We start from the raw sequence: 12,122 nt of genomic DNA, 5'->3' as shown, positions 1-12,122 counted from the left end.
CAGGTGGCATATGTGTGCAATCAGACACCCCAATGGAGAGGAGAGATCAGCAGGAACAGAAAAATCTTAGCTATTGTAAATTGTGCTGCTATGAACATAGGGGTGCATATGTCACTTTTGATTGGTGTTTCTAATTTCTTGGAATATAGTCCTAGAAGTGGGATCACTGGGTCAAATGGGAGTTCCATTTTTAATTTTTTGAGGCAATTCCATACTGTTCTCCACAGTGGCCACACCAGTCTGCACTCCCACCAACAGTGCACGACGGTTCCTTTTCCTCCACATCCTCTTCAGCACTTGTCCTTTGTTGATTTGTTGATGATAACCATTCTGACAGGTGTGAGATGGTTTCTCATTGTCATTTTGATTTGCGTCTCTCAGATGATTAGTGACTTTCAGCATGTTTTCATGTCTCTTGGCCTTCTGTATGTCCTCTTTCAAAAAGTGTCTATGTAAGTCCTTTGCCCAGTTTTTTATTGGATTGTTTATCTTCCGTTTGTTAAGATGTATGAGTTCCCTATAAATTTTGGAGATTAGAACCTTATCGGATATAACATTGGCAAGTATGTTCTCCCATGCAGTGGGCTTTCTTGTTGTTTTGTTGATGGTTTCTTTTGCTGTGCAGCTTTTTATTTTGATGTAGTCACATTTGTTTATTTTCTCCTTAGTTTGTATTGCCCTAGGAGATATATCCATAAAGCTATTGCTACATGTCTGATATTTTGCTGCCTATGGATTCTTCTAAGATTTTTAGGGTTTCCTGTCTTACGTTTGAGTCCTTTATCCATTTTGAGTTTATTTTTGTGTATGGATCTAAGTTGGTGGTCTAGTTCCATTTTTTTGCATGTTATTCTTGAGCTTTGTTATTCAATGCAGTTAAGTACTTGGATACATGTTGGATCTTTTCATGGCGTGCTTTTAAGTGTTGTCTGATTTTTAGTCTAACTCTGCTCCACTAATAACGTGCCACTCTCTGGAGTGGCCATAACCCTCTTGAATTACAAGACGTTTCTACCCAGGTTGGTGGGAACACTGTTCCTGTCTCTGTGTGTGTGAGCTCCAGCCATTTGGGTAGTTCTTTCCTGGCCTCTAGCAGTTTTCTCACAGCATGTGTTGACCACCACTGAGCAGAAGACTCAAATGGGATCATTTGCAGATCTCCAGAGCTCTCTACGCCACTCTCTCGGCTCTGCTACTTTGCCCTGTGAACTCCAGCTTCCTTCACTTTCCCAGGCCCCAACTCCACCTTCTCAAGTCATGAGACAGCCAGGTCCCAGTGAGGCAAACCCACCCTATGATGCTGCTTAGAAATTCAGTCCAGGCAGGAGTTGGGCTTCTCATAAGCTCATCTCCTTTGTTACTCCCCTCTCAGAGATCACCATCCTGTGCTGCCTGATGTTAAATTTCTGAGAACCACTGAACCATGAACTCCTGGTTCATAAGTTGACGCTCAACCACTGAGCCATGCCAGCTGTATTGTCTCCAGTTTTTTAGTTGTTTCTCATGGAAGTAAAATTAGGTCCCTCTACTCCTAGGTAAAAGCAAAATATACCAAGGTATTAATAGCAGGAGAAAGAATGAATGATAGTCCCAATATAAAAATAGGTAAGGAGCCCTGGCTGGTGTGGCTCAGTTGGTTGGAGCATCACACCATGCACCAGAAGACTGCAGGTTGGATCCCTGGTCAGGCGTGAAAAGAAAGCAATGGATCAACGTATCTCTTACATCAATGTTTCTCTCTGTCTCTGTCCCTTCCTTCCTCTAAAAAAAAAAAAAAATCAATAAAGTTAAAATAAATTTTTAAAAATAAAAACATAGGTAAGGAAGATTAATAGGCAGTTCTCAGAGAAAAAATTCAAAGTGCCTATACACATGTGAAAAATGTTACAATCTCACTAATAAACTAAAAATTTCAAGTCAACTTTTTTTCCTATTAAGCTGTTTTACATAAGTATAATTAATATTCAGGATTTACAAAGGTATGTATTTATCTTGCAATGAATCCAAATTTGTACATACTTTCTGATGGAAATTTATCAATATTCATCAAAAAGTTCATAAACATTCATGTTTTAAAAAAAATATTTTTATTGGTTTCAGAGAGAAAGGGAGAGGGAGAGATAGAAACATCAATGAGAGATAATCATCGATTGGCTGCCTCCTGCACTTCCACACTGGGGATCAAGCCCGCAACCCGGTCATGTGCCCTGATTGGGAATCAAACCATGAACTCCTGGTTCATAGGTTGACGCTCAACCACTGAGCCATGCCAGCTGTGCAAACATTCATTTTCTTTAGTCCAGTAATTCCACCTGTAAATATTCACCTTAGGAGAAGAATAGCTTATCTTTACAATATACCAATTCTAAGTCTGTTGCTCTTTCACATTTTAACACCTCTGAAATGTGAGTATAATAGTCCCTCTTGTCCACAGAGGAATAGGTTCAAAGACCCCCACTGGATGCCTGAAACCACAGGGTAATACTGAACACTATATATACTATGTTAAAGTTTAATTTATAAATTAGGCATAGTGAGAGATTAATAATAATAACTAATAATATGACAGCTATAATACACTGCAATAAAAGTTACATAAATGTGGTCTCTCTCAAAATATCTTACTGTACTGTACTCACCCCTCTCTCTTCCCGTAATGATGAGAGATGATGCAATGCCTATGTGATGAGATGAAATGAGGTACTCAGAATGGCATGCAATTTAAACTTATGAATTGTTGAAATCTGGAATTTTCCATTTAACATTTCAGACTGTAGTTGCCCATGGGTTACTGAAACCACAGTTTGGGGGTAGGGGACCACTGCACATCATACAGATGATGGTGTGTCACAGTTTAACTTTCAGCATTTTTTCTTAATGACACATAAAATATCATATAATCCATAGTACTTAGGTTCTATTAAATATGCAATGTACAATGAGTCACAGAAGTACTGCCTTTAATAGGAAAAATCTGGTAATAACCTACCTAGAAAAATATATTAATTTATACTATGACACATCATTTAGTCCATTTCATGATTTCAAAGCATAATTACTGCTCATGCAAAATAGGTGAGGCCTGATGAAAATATAAACAACTTTGTTCCACATTTTTCACACTTACAAGATTTTCCCCTTTGTCATCAAAATTTGGTTGAGGCAACTGCGAGGGAACTGATGATTGCTCAAGTGGCAAGGGACTGACAGTACTTAAATCCTTTTTACGAACAGGTGTTTCGCCTTTACGCAATGGAGTATTTGCTGGCAAAGATTCGTCAAATACTTCAGGGCTTAGGTCCTCTCCAAAAGTAACTCTCTTCCTCTTCCTCATATTTATAGAGGCTGGTACCTTATAGTTTTCTTGACCTTCTATAAATAATAAATAGAAATGTATTAAAAAAGTAAGTTTATTTTCTTATCTAAAAGGTGTATCCTATAATCTTAGATTCTGTTATTCTTTGTATAACAATTTGTAGAGAAAAATTTCAAAATGAAAAAGATAAGCAGTATTTCTAATTAAATTACAGAAATAGATTTTAAAGTAAATTTTGCATGAATATCTTAGGACTTTACAAAATTGGAATATCAAGTTTCACCATCAAGCAAAAATGGATCGATGAAATGGATGGATCAATTCTTAGACCCTCCAAAGAGATTCCATCTCTCCCAACTGTCCTTCAGTTCCATATCATTTCAGAAGCAACAAGGCGCATTAGCAGGTCCTTCATAATACCATACCTTCTATCAGATTTTTTATAACAGACAATGATATCCTTGGGCTTCAAAATAAACATAAATTTCTTACCTGCTTTTTGTTCTTTGAAACAGTTTGCAAGAGTTGAGATTAAGTTTGGATGAGTCCCATTATCACAGAGGTTGTCACAGTGTTCCTAAACAAATGAACATCAGTTTTACATACACACAGTCATTCAAAATAACAACTGAATTTTTTGCTGCCAAGAGTAGAAACTATAGTATTGCAGACCACCTTTACTTTCGTAATTGTTCTGGCTAACCCATCATAATATTAGCCACAAAGAAAAAATAGGTTGCCTAGATATAACTTTAGTAAATAGTATTTTAGGCCAAAATCAAAGAATGGAAATCTGTAACTTGGACTAAATTCATTCCTTCATTTTTGATCTGGCAAGCGAAGTTAAGCAAACTGTGAGTGACCAGATTTGACAGTGTATCAGATGAGGCAGACTTAATGGCCTGAGGTATAAGAATTGCACTAAATCAGGAAAAGAAGGAATGGTAAGTGATATACTAGGGTATTCTGTCTTTTAAACATGGGATCCACACCTTCTGTAAGTGTATAAATCTCCTATCTGCATTAGTATCTTCTTGAGTTAGAAATAAGGAAAGAGGACAGTATTTGTCCCAATGTGCTTTTCCAAAGGAAGATTATAGAGCAGGCAAGTGGGTGAGGACAGGACAGTATGAATGCTAAAGAACAAGACGGGACAAGTCTAAGCACAGGGAGGGCCCTGGAGCAGAGCAGGAGAGCCAGAGCTGGGGGCTGGGTAATCGTCATCCAAATCACCATCTGCTTGTCCAGTCTCACCCAAACCCGACCAGCCCTTGTCCTCTGCAACTAGTCTTTTTCTCCAGCACACCCGTTCCAACAGCAGCACCACCTCTAAAAAACGATCCTGCCCCAAACAAGCCTCCTTGACCACTGTCTCCTAAGTCATTTCATTTTCTAACCAGGAAAATGCCCAGATCAATATTTGTGAATTAAGGGAACTCATAAAACAAAGTTCATGTTAACTTTTAGACTTACTTTTCACTAAAACCATAAAAGTTAGCAAAAAACTTCAACTGTAGAAACCTCCCAATTTTGGGCAGCTTGATGTTTGCTATGTAACACTGTTAACCAATAAAAGTTATACAAACAATTAAGATAGTAAGTCTCTTTGAGGATACAACAAACAAAATATGAATGAGCAGTGCTATACAGAGACCTAAATCAGCTCTTAACCAGGAAAATTGTTAAAACATTTTAAATGATTATTGAACATCTATCCATGTAGATAGAAGGTAATCTAGTTCATTTTAGCTATAGAAACAGTTTGTAGACATAACTGTATGTTAAAATGCCTACAGGTTGGAAAAATAACACAAAACTGTACCTCTCATTTGCCAGGCACTAGTGCTAATTTTACATTATTATCCCACTTAATGCTCAGTTTATCCTGTAAGGTAGTTTCTAATATTATCCTTTTTATAGGTAAAACACCTGAGTACAAAAAGGCTAAGTAATTTACCCAGCTCTGAAACCCCCGAGTCTGGATTTGACATGAGACACTTTGACTCCAGACCAATCCTCTCATCCTCTCACAGCACGGACAGTCCATCATGGATGCCAACAGCACGTTCATCTGGGTTCATTTAACCTCAAGCCTCAGTTTATGTAAAATGGGGCTAAAACTTTTCTTAGAGGACTGAGGTTACATGTACATGATACATGCCAGAAGTCTAGAAAGTACTCAATAAATGCCAGCTAGTTCCCTTCAACCTATTCTTTTCTCGCGCATACTGGGCTGAGAAAGGTGCATGCCTGTAAAAGAGGTATCTCTAAGACCAAATAGTTTGGATGGAAATAATAAACTCCCACATTAAGAACTATGAAACTCTTATAAAATACAGTCTACCTATATTAAATTCTATATGCTATATTCCATATGAGTCCTTTTAAGAACAAAAACAAATAAACTGCCCAGTGCTCTAAGTGATTAAAAGGAGGGGGGTAAACAGGGCAAGACCTTTCCCTTCAACCAGTATAACAGTTAGCATTTCAGAGGTATTGCTTTGACCTAAATGACTTTTCATTCCATTTGCTTTAGGAAATGCAGCTCTACACTCACCTGCAGGCTTTCTACACACAGCTTCACAGAAGGTTTCTTCAGCACAGAACGGAGTGCAGAAGTCTCGGAGGGCGGGATGTCCCTCTTGCACAGTGGAGTAACCAGTGGCCCCACTTCGGGAGCTGTGCCTGTTAATTTGTCAAGTGAAACAGCATCACCTGATCCTTGGTCCTCCATTCGGTCAGCAACCTTGATTCCTTCAAAGTAAACATGTAAGCATGAGAGGTGGAAGATACCTGGGTCCTTTTTGTTCTACACCAAAAATATGCATTTTGCATGCTATGAAAAAATTTAACTCCAATAGATCCTGCTTAGGGATTAATATCTGGGATATCATTTGAAAACAGAAAAAGAAGACAGAGAAGTGGCACTAGTCACAGCTTTTAATTCCAATCTAACTATTGAGGGTAAAGGTAATAAGGAGTTTTGGCTCCCATGGAAATCTAAGCAGGTATCCACGAACCAGCTATTAACTGTTAGTGCCTCTACTCATGACACCTATGTCCTGTACCATAAAACTAACCTGAGCTAAACCATGAATAATAGACAATTTTACTGCTGAAGCCAGAGGCATTTCAGCATGTAAGTCTGGTAGGAGGGAGAGGACGGAATGCTGAGGAGAAAGATTATAAAGTAAAAACAACTAACATACTATATGTGCCCTCAAACAAAGCAAAGCTCACCACTGCAAATTCTTTCTCACAAGAAAGCACTGCCTTATGATCAACATTTAACAAATACGTATTATGCATTTCTGATAGGACAGACACTCTAGAGGCAGTGAAGAACAAAACATACAATGCCCCCATACCTTCAAAGGTCAAACGGACAAAAATAAAATACAATAACAGAGGGGTGGAAGGAAGCAGGTAGCCATGCCTATAAAGTGTAACATGAGGGATCCCTGTGATTAATCTGTTTTATATACTGACTGTAGTATGGTCATGAGTCTACACATGACAAAATTACATGGAACTGAATATACATACAAAGGAATGCATGTAAAACTGGTGAAATCTGAAAAAAAAATCAGTGAATTGTATCAGTGTCAATTTCTTGTTTGTGCCATTGCATCACAGCTATGTAGATGTGCTTCTGGGGGGGAGGGAGGGTAAGGGAGGGTAAGGGTAAGAGGCATCCATGTGGAGATCAGGTAAGGCAGTTGGGCACTTAACTTTAGTGTTCTGGGAAGAGGCCAAGGACAGTTAAATTTTGAAAGAGCAGCCTAAACGCATTTAATGTTATGAGAATGTATATCTTTAGATTATTTCTTGTAAGTGCATGTGACTCTATAGTTACCTCAAAGGAAAAAGTTAAAGAGTATATATAATAAGTAGTAACACATGCATTAAGGAAAATAATGTTGAGATATGGGATAGGGTGTGATAAGGTGGGAGGAGGGTGTTGCTGTTTTGGGGTGTTCAGGGACAGCTTCCTGGGCAGGCATGTGAATAAAGTGAAAGTGAGCCCTGCACAGACCTAGGGAGAAGCAATACATGCTCAAAGCCAAGTGCAAAGACCTGAGATAGGAATGTATTTGGCACATTACAGGGAGGGGCAAGCCCAGTATGACTGGAACAGAGTGAACAAGAAGAGCTAAGAAATAAGCTCAGAGTGAAGCTAAGGACTAGGTCAGGTAAGTTTTAAGAGAAAGGATACTAGAAACTATTCTAAGTATGTTGGGAAGCCAATTAAAGATTTTAAGAAATGGGAATGACTTAGTGTGGCTTGCATTTTAAAAGGAGCACCCTGGCTACTGTGTAGAAGACTCTAAGAAAAGGATGGGACGATGATAGAAACAAGGAAATTAAGATTTCCAGGCAAGAGGAGATGGTAGCTTGATATGAAATAATAGCAGTTAGGAGGTGAGAAGTGGCTAGACATTACAAATATGTTGAAGGTCAAACAGCATTTGTTAGTGGGGCTGGAAGTTGAACTTGAAAAAGGGAAATGTCAAAGTTTTTGGCACAAGCAATTGGGTGAATGGTAGTATTGTTTACTGAGATGAAGAAAATAGAGATGAGCAGGCTGGAGGAAGAAAAAACAATCAAGACCTATTTAAGTACATTAAGTCTGAGATGTTTATTAGACATCCATGTAGAGATCAGGTAAGGCAGTTGGGCACTTAACTTTAGTGTTATGGGAAGAGACCAAGGACAGATAGTTAAATTTTGAAGGAGCAGCCTAAATGCATTTAATGTTATGAGAATGTCTGCAATCACCTAAGGAGTGAGTTTAGAGAGAAAAAAATCCAAGCACTGGCATTTAAATGAAAGAGGAGAAACAAGAAAAATACATAAAGAAATGATCCGCAAAATAGTGGAAAACACGAGAGGATGATGTCTTAATGCCCAATGAAGGAACCACTTCTCACGGGAGGGCAGGCCAGCTCTGCCTGTAATGCCTGTGAGACCTCAAGGAAAGGAGTATATTGAGAATGACATCTGGGATAGCAATGAGAAGGCTATTGGTTACAAAGTTCTGTTTGGAGCTGGATCAAGAAAGAATGGGATGAGGAGCTTTGGGTTGGTGAACAGTGGAGACTGAGAAAGAGTGGAGCACTTGGAGAGGTCATGGAAGCTCCAAGCCCTTCTCCGTATGCTGTTCCTGACTTATATCCTTTTATAATAACCTGGTGATCTAAAACCAAATTTTTATGAAATAAAGAAAATGGAATTAAACTGGGGGGAAAAACCCAATTAGTCATGAGTGAAAAAAACAACAGAGGACATCATTGTCACAGGAGCAAAAGGAAGGGGAATGTTAACCACAGATGCACTGTTGAAGGCTCCAGAGGCACTGTGCTAGAAGCTGACCGGTAGGAAGACAGGCATATTCTTCCGATAGAGCTTATACAGCAACATGAATAAGGAGATTCCTAAACTTAAATGGTTTGGATGTTCCTTGTGTCGACAATATCAAGAAGTTAAATGTCTCAGTGGGCAGATACTGATTCACTACATTTTAAAAAATCTATCATTTTATCTTTATCTGTGGATACTACATAGACCATTAATTCAAATACTAGAGGCCCAGTGCACAAAATTCATGCAGTGGTAGGGTCCCTAGCAGCTGCCAGCCAGGTACCCTCCTTTCCCCCCCGGCCACCTGCCACCACTGGGGCCTCCCTCCCTTCCCCCAGCCAGCCCCACCCCCTGGTCAAACTCCCGGATGAACTCCCAGTCAAGGGGATAATTTGCATACTACGCTTTTATTATATAGGATTGCTTCACCCATGGACTGGTGAGCATCACTGGTTTCTGAATAAACAATTCTACATGAAGATATTATTATTTAGGACTAAGTAAATCATTGGCTCTGAACACTTAACTGGAAGTGCTAAAACACCATATAATTGTAATGGGTCTTACCAAAGCCAGTGGCCAGAGGGTAAAAATAGATTAAGGGTCAAAGCACATCAAAAAGAAAGGAATTTATGAGCTACCCAGCTCTTCCACTCAGGAGCTAGATTGTGGAACTGACACTTGTTCATATAGTTCTGGTTTGCTCAACTGGATGAATCCTGAGGTCTCACAACTTTATCATTCTTTCTATTTTTACATGGCTTCCTGGCTTTTATGTTGCCAATATATGTGACTCTGACTGATGTCTTCAGATGTATTAGAAGCTGACATCACCTAACCAATGCTGCAACCAAATGAATGGTTTTACCCCCAAAATACTGTAAGGTGCATCTGTCTCATCACCCCTCATTTTCCTTTGTTATAACTTCTTGCTGCACTAGAGTCACAATGTAGAATTACCTCTTGTCTACAGAAAGCAGTGAGGCTGCTTTCATTTGCTTTGTACTTTATAAAAACCTCCCTCTGCCTTGGATTCTGGCATTTGGTTGAATGTAGTCAGAAGATAATCTGCACACAGTGGTCCTTCATCTATCCACACCAAAGATCGAGGCATTCTTGGTCAAGGAGCTGATTACGGAACCAAAAGCCACTTCATTTTTTTTTTTAAACAAAATTTTTATTGATTGATTTTTTAGAGAGAGAGAAACATTACTTCGTTGTTCCACTTATGTATGCATTCATTGGCTGTTTCTTGTATGTACCCTGACCCATCAAACCCACTACCTTGACGTACTGGGACCACACTCTAACCAACTGAGCTACCTGCTGGCCAGGGTCTTTTTTTCTAGCCCCAGTGTGCTTTGTGCAAATCAAACTGGTAGACCACTGGTCAACTCCTTTTATGGAAAATGGCCTGTGATTTAACTTGCACAGATCTATCTGTGAGGAACAGAGTAGGCAGGCTGGACTTCTGGCTAGAGGGGTAAAAAGGACAAGGTAAAAAGGGCAAGGGAGATAATGGAGGTATCTTGAGGGCTCTCTCCTCTTCGACCTCTCCCTGAACTAAGTATATTTTAACTCACTTTACAAGATCTCTTTACTCTTCCTAAAGCTGTATTGTCTGAAATATAATAACCTCTTGGGTGCCACCAAATAACCAGTTTAAAACACTGCCATCAGCAGTAAGCTCTTTTAATCGAGGCCCCACATCTGTGGTTGATTTCTTTCTCTGTCTTGTACAATATTTCTGTTTAGGGCCTAGTGAGGTGTTAAAATGGGATATGTTGGCTCCTGTTGTACAGGGAGATATCTGGTATGATGACGGTTTTTAATGACCACCCACACCTCTTACATTTTATCCTAAGACAAAGTCCTATGAGAGTAAAGCAAGAATATTGGTATGAAATGCTGAAGGCAACAGCATCTTATTTCACCAAGTTAACAAGCACATATAACCCAGCTCTATGTCTCACCCATCCATCATATGATTAAAATTAAGAAGTTAGAGCAGGATGAGGACAGTGGGTGGGGAGTGAGGGCGGAGGGTGGGGTGGGAACTGGGAGGAGGGGAGTTATGGGGGGGGGGAAGGAACAAATGTAATCTGAACAATAAAGATTTAATAAAAATTAATTAATTAGTTAATTAATTAATTTTTTAAAAAAAGAAGTTAGAGCAGATGTGTGCTATAAAAAATGCTAAAGAAAGTTCTTTTTCAGGCTGAAGGGAAACAGTATTAGAAGGAAACTTAGAAGTTCAGGAAGGAATGAAGAGTACCAGAAATTGTGTCCGGGTGGCTAACTATAAAAGACTATTTCCCCCCCAAATACACGATTGCTTGAAGGAAAAAAAAATATCTTGTGGGGTTTAAAATGAATAGAAATGTAATACAAATGACATCAACAGTGTAAAGGACCATAAAAAAAAACATGAGCAGGTACACAGAAAATAGATCTATGCAGTTTGCAAAATTTCTATATTTCATCAAATTGTGTATTAACTCCAAGGATGTTGTGGAAAGTTAAGGATGTATGTCGCAATCCCTAGAGTAAAGTTATAAAAAAGATGCAATAAAGTATAGTTTAAAAGGTAACAAGAGGAGATTTCAACATGGTGGCCGGCATGACCTAAGTGAGAGAGAGTGTGAGTAAGGGTGAGTGTGCCGGTGTGTGCTCGCATGTGTGGGTGGGTGGGTGTGGTTGTGGGTGTGGGGGAGCGCGCAGGGAGTCTCAAGGGCGGGCTGTTTGGGCTCTCCTTCAAGGAGCCCCTGCTACCATCACAGCCACTCCCAGACGCGACTTCGGCGTGGAGACCATGCCACCTTGAAGGGTTTCCAAGGTTCTCCTTGAAAGGCGGCTGCAGGGAGCGGCACCAGCTAGGCGCCCAGTCTGGCCCCCACCCAGGCGGAACCCAAGTACCCCACCCCAGACTAAGCGGACAGCGGCGAGGCCCAGCGCGCCTTCAGAGGAAACCTACAGCACTCCCTGCATTACCACCACAAGGAGCCTCTGATATTGCCACAGCCACTCCCTGGGCACAGCTCCAGCTTGGAAAGAGCTCCATCTTGAAGGGTTTCCAAAGTCCCCCTTGTGAGGCTGCGGGAAGCGGCAGTGGCTAGGCACCAAGGATCGCCATCACCCACACTCACAGCATCCTGGGCCTGAATGCACGTGCACCCTGCCCAGGACCCAGGTGAGGTCACAACCCAGACTCTGCGTGCATACAGCGGACAACGGTAGGACCCCTGGACCTGCAATGGAAACTGGTGGACATCAGCGCTCCTGGCATACAACCAGCCAGACCTCGAGCACCTGACAGCTACACAATCTGGACTCTATGCCACCACTGTGCGACTGCCACTAACCCTGCAGGACTCTCGCCCCTGCTGTGCATTCACCCACCGCCACCTCTACTGTGCTGACATCACCACCCAAGAGTCCAGCTGCT

At 40.4% G+C, this 12,122-nt stretch overlaps 1 protein-coding gene across 3 annotated transcripts in view; it reads right to left on the bottom strand.

Annotated features, from left to right (window-relative positions):
- CDCA2 (cell division cycle associated 2) overlaps positions 1-12,122 on the bottom strand; it is a 66,840-nt gene that overhangs the window by 27,214 nt on the left and 27,504 nt on the right. For 2 of the 3 annotated variants that reach the window (XM_070416612.1, XM_070416611.1), the window contains exons 8-11: positions 5,874-6,070; positions 3,809-3,893; positions 3,128-3,372; positions 2,640-2,678 (exon numbers count right to left, since the gene is read on the bottom strand). In XM_070416612.1, coding sequence (XP_070272713.1) covers positions 2,640-2,678; positions 3,128-3,372; positions 3,809-3,893; positions 5,874-6,070 — 566 coding nt within the window. The remainder of the gene's footprint in view (positions 1-2,639; positions 2,679-3,127; positions 3,373-3,808; positions 3,894-5,873; positions 6,071-12,122) is intronic. The other variant, XM_070416613.1, reaches the window with a different exon arrangement.

Source organism: Myotis yumanensis, unplaced genomic scaffold, assembly GCF_028538775.1.
Source record: "Myotis yumanensis isolate MYYU_CA2020_CCGP unplaced genomic scaffold, mMyoYum1.0.hap1 SCAF_5, whole genome shotgun sequence".
Lineage (NCBI taxonomy): Eukaryota > Metazoa > Chordata > Mammalia > Chiroptera > Vespertilionidae > Myotis > Myotis yumanensis.
The sequence above is the reverse complement of the archived record's forward strand: the minus strand, read 5'-3'. Positions and strand labels throughout refer to the sequence as shown.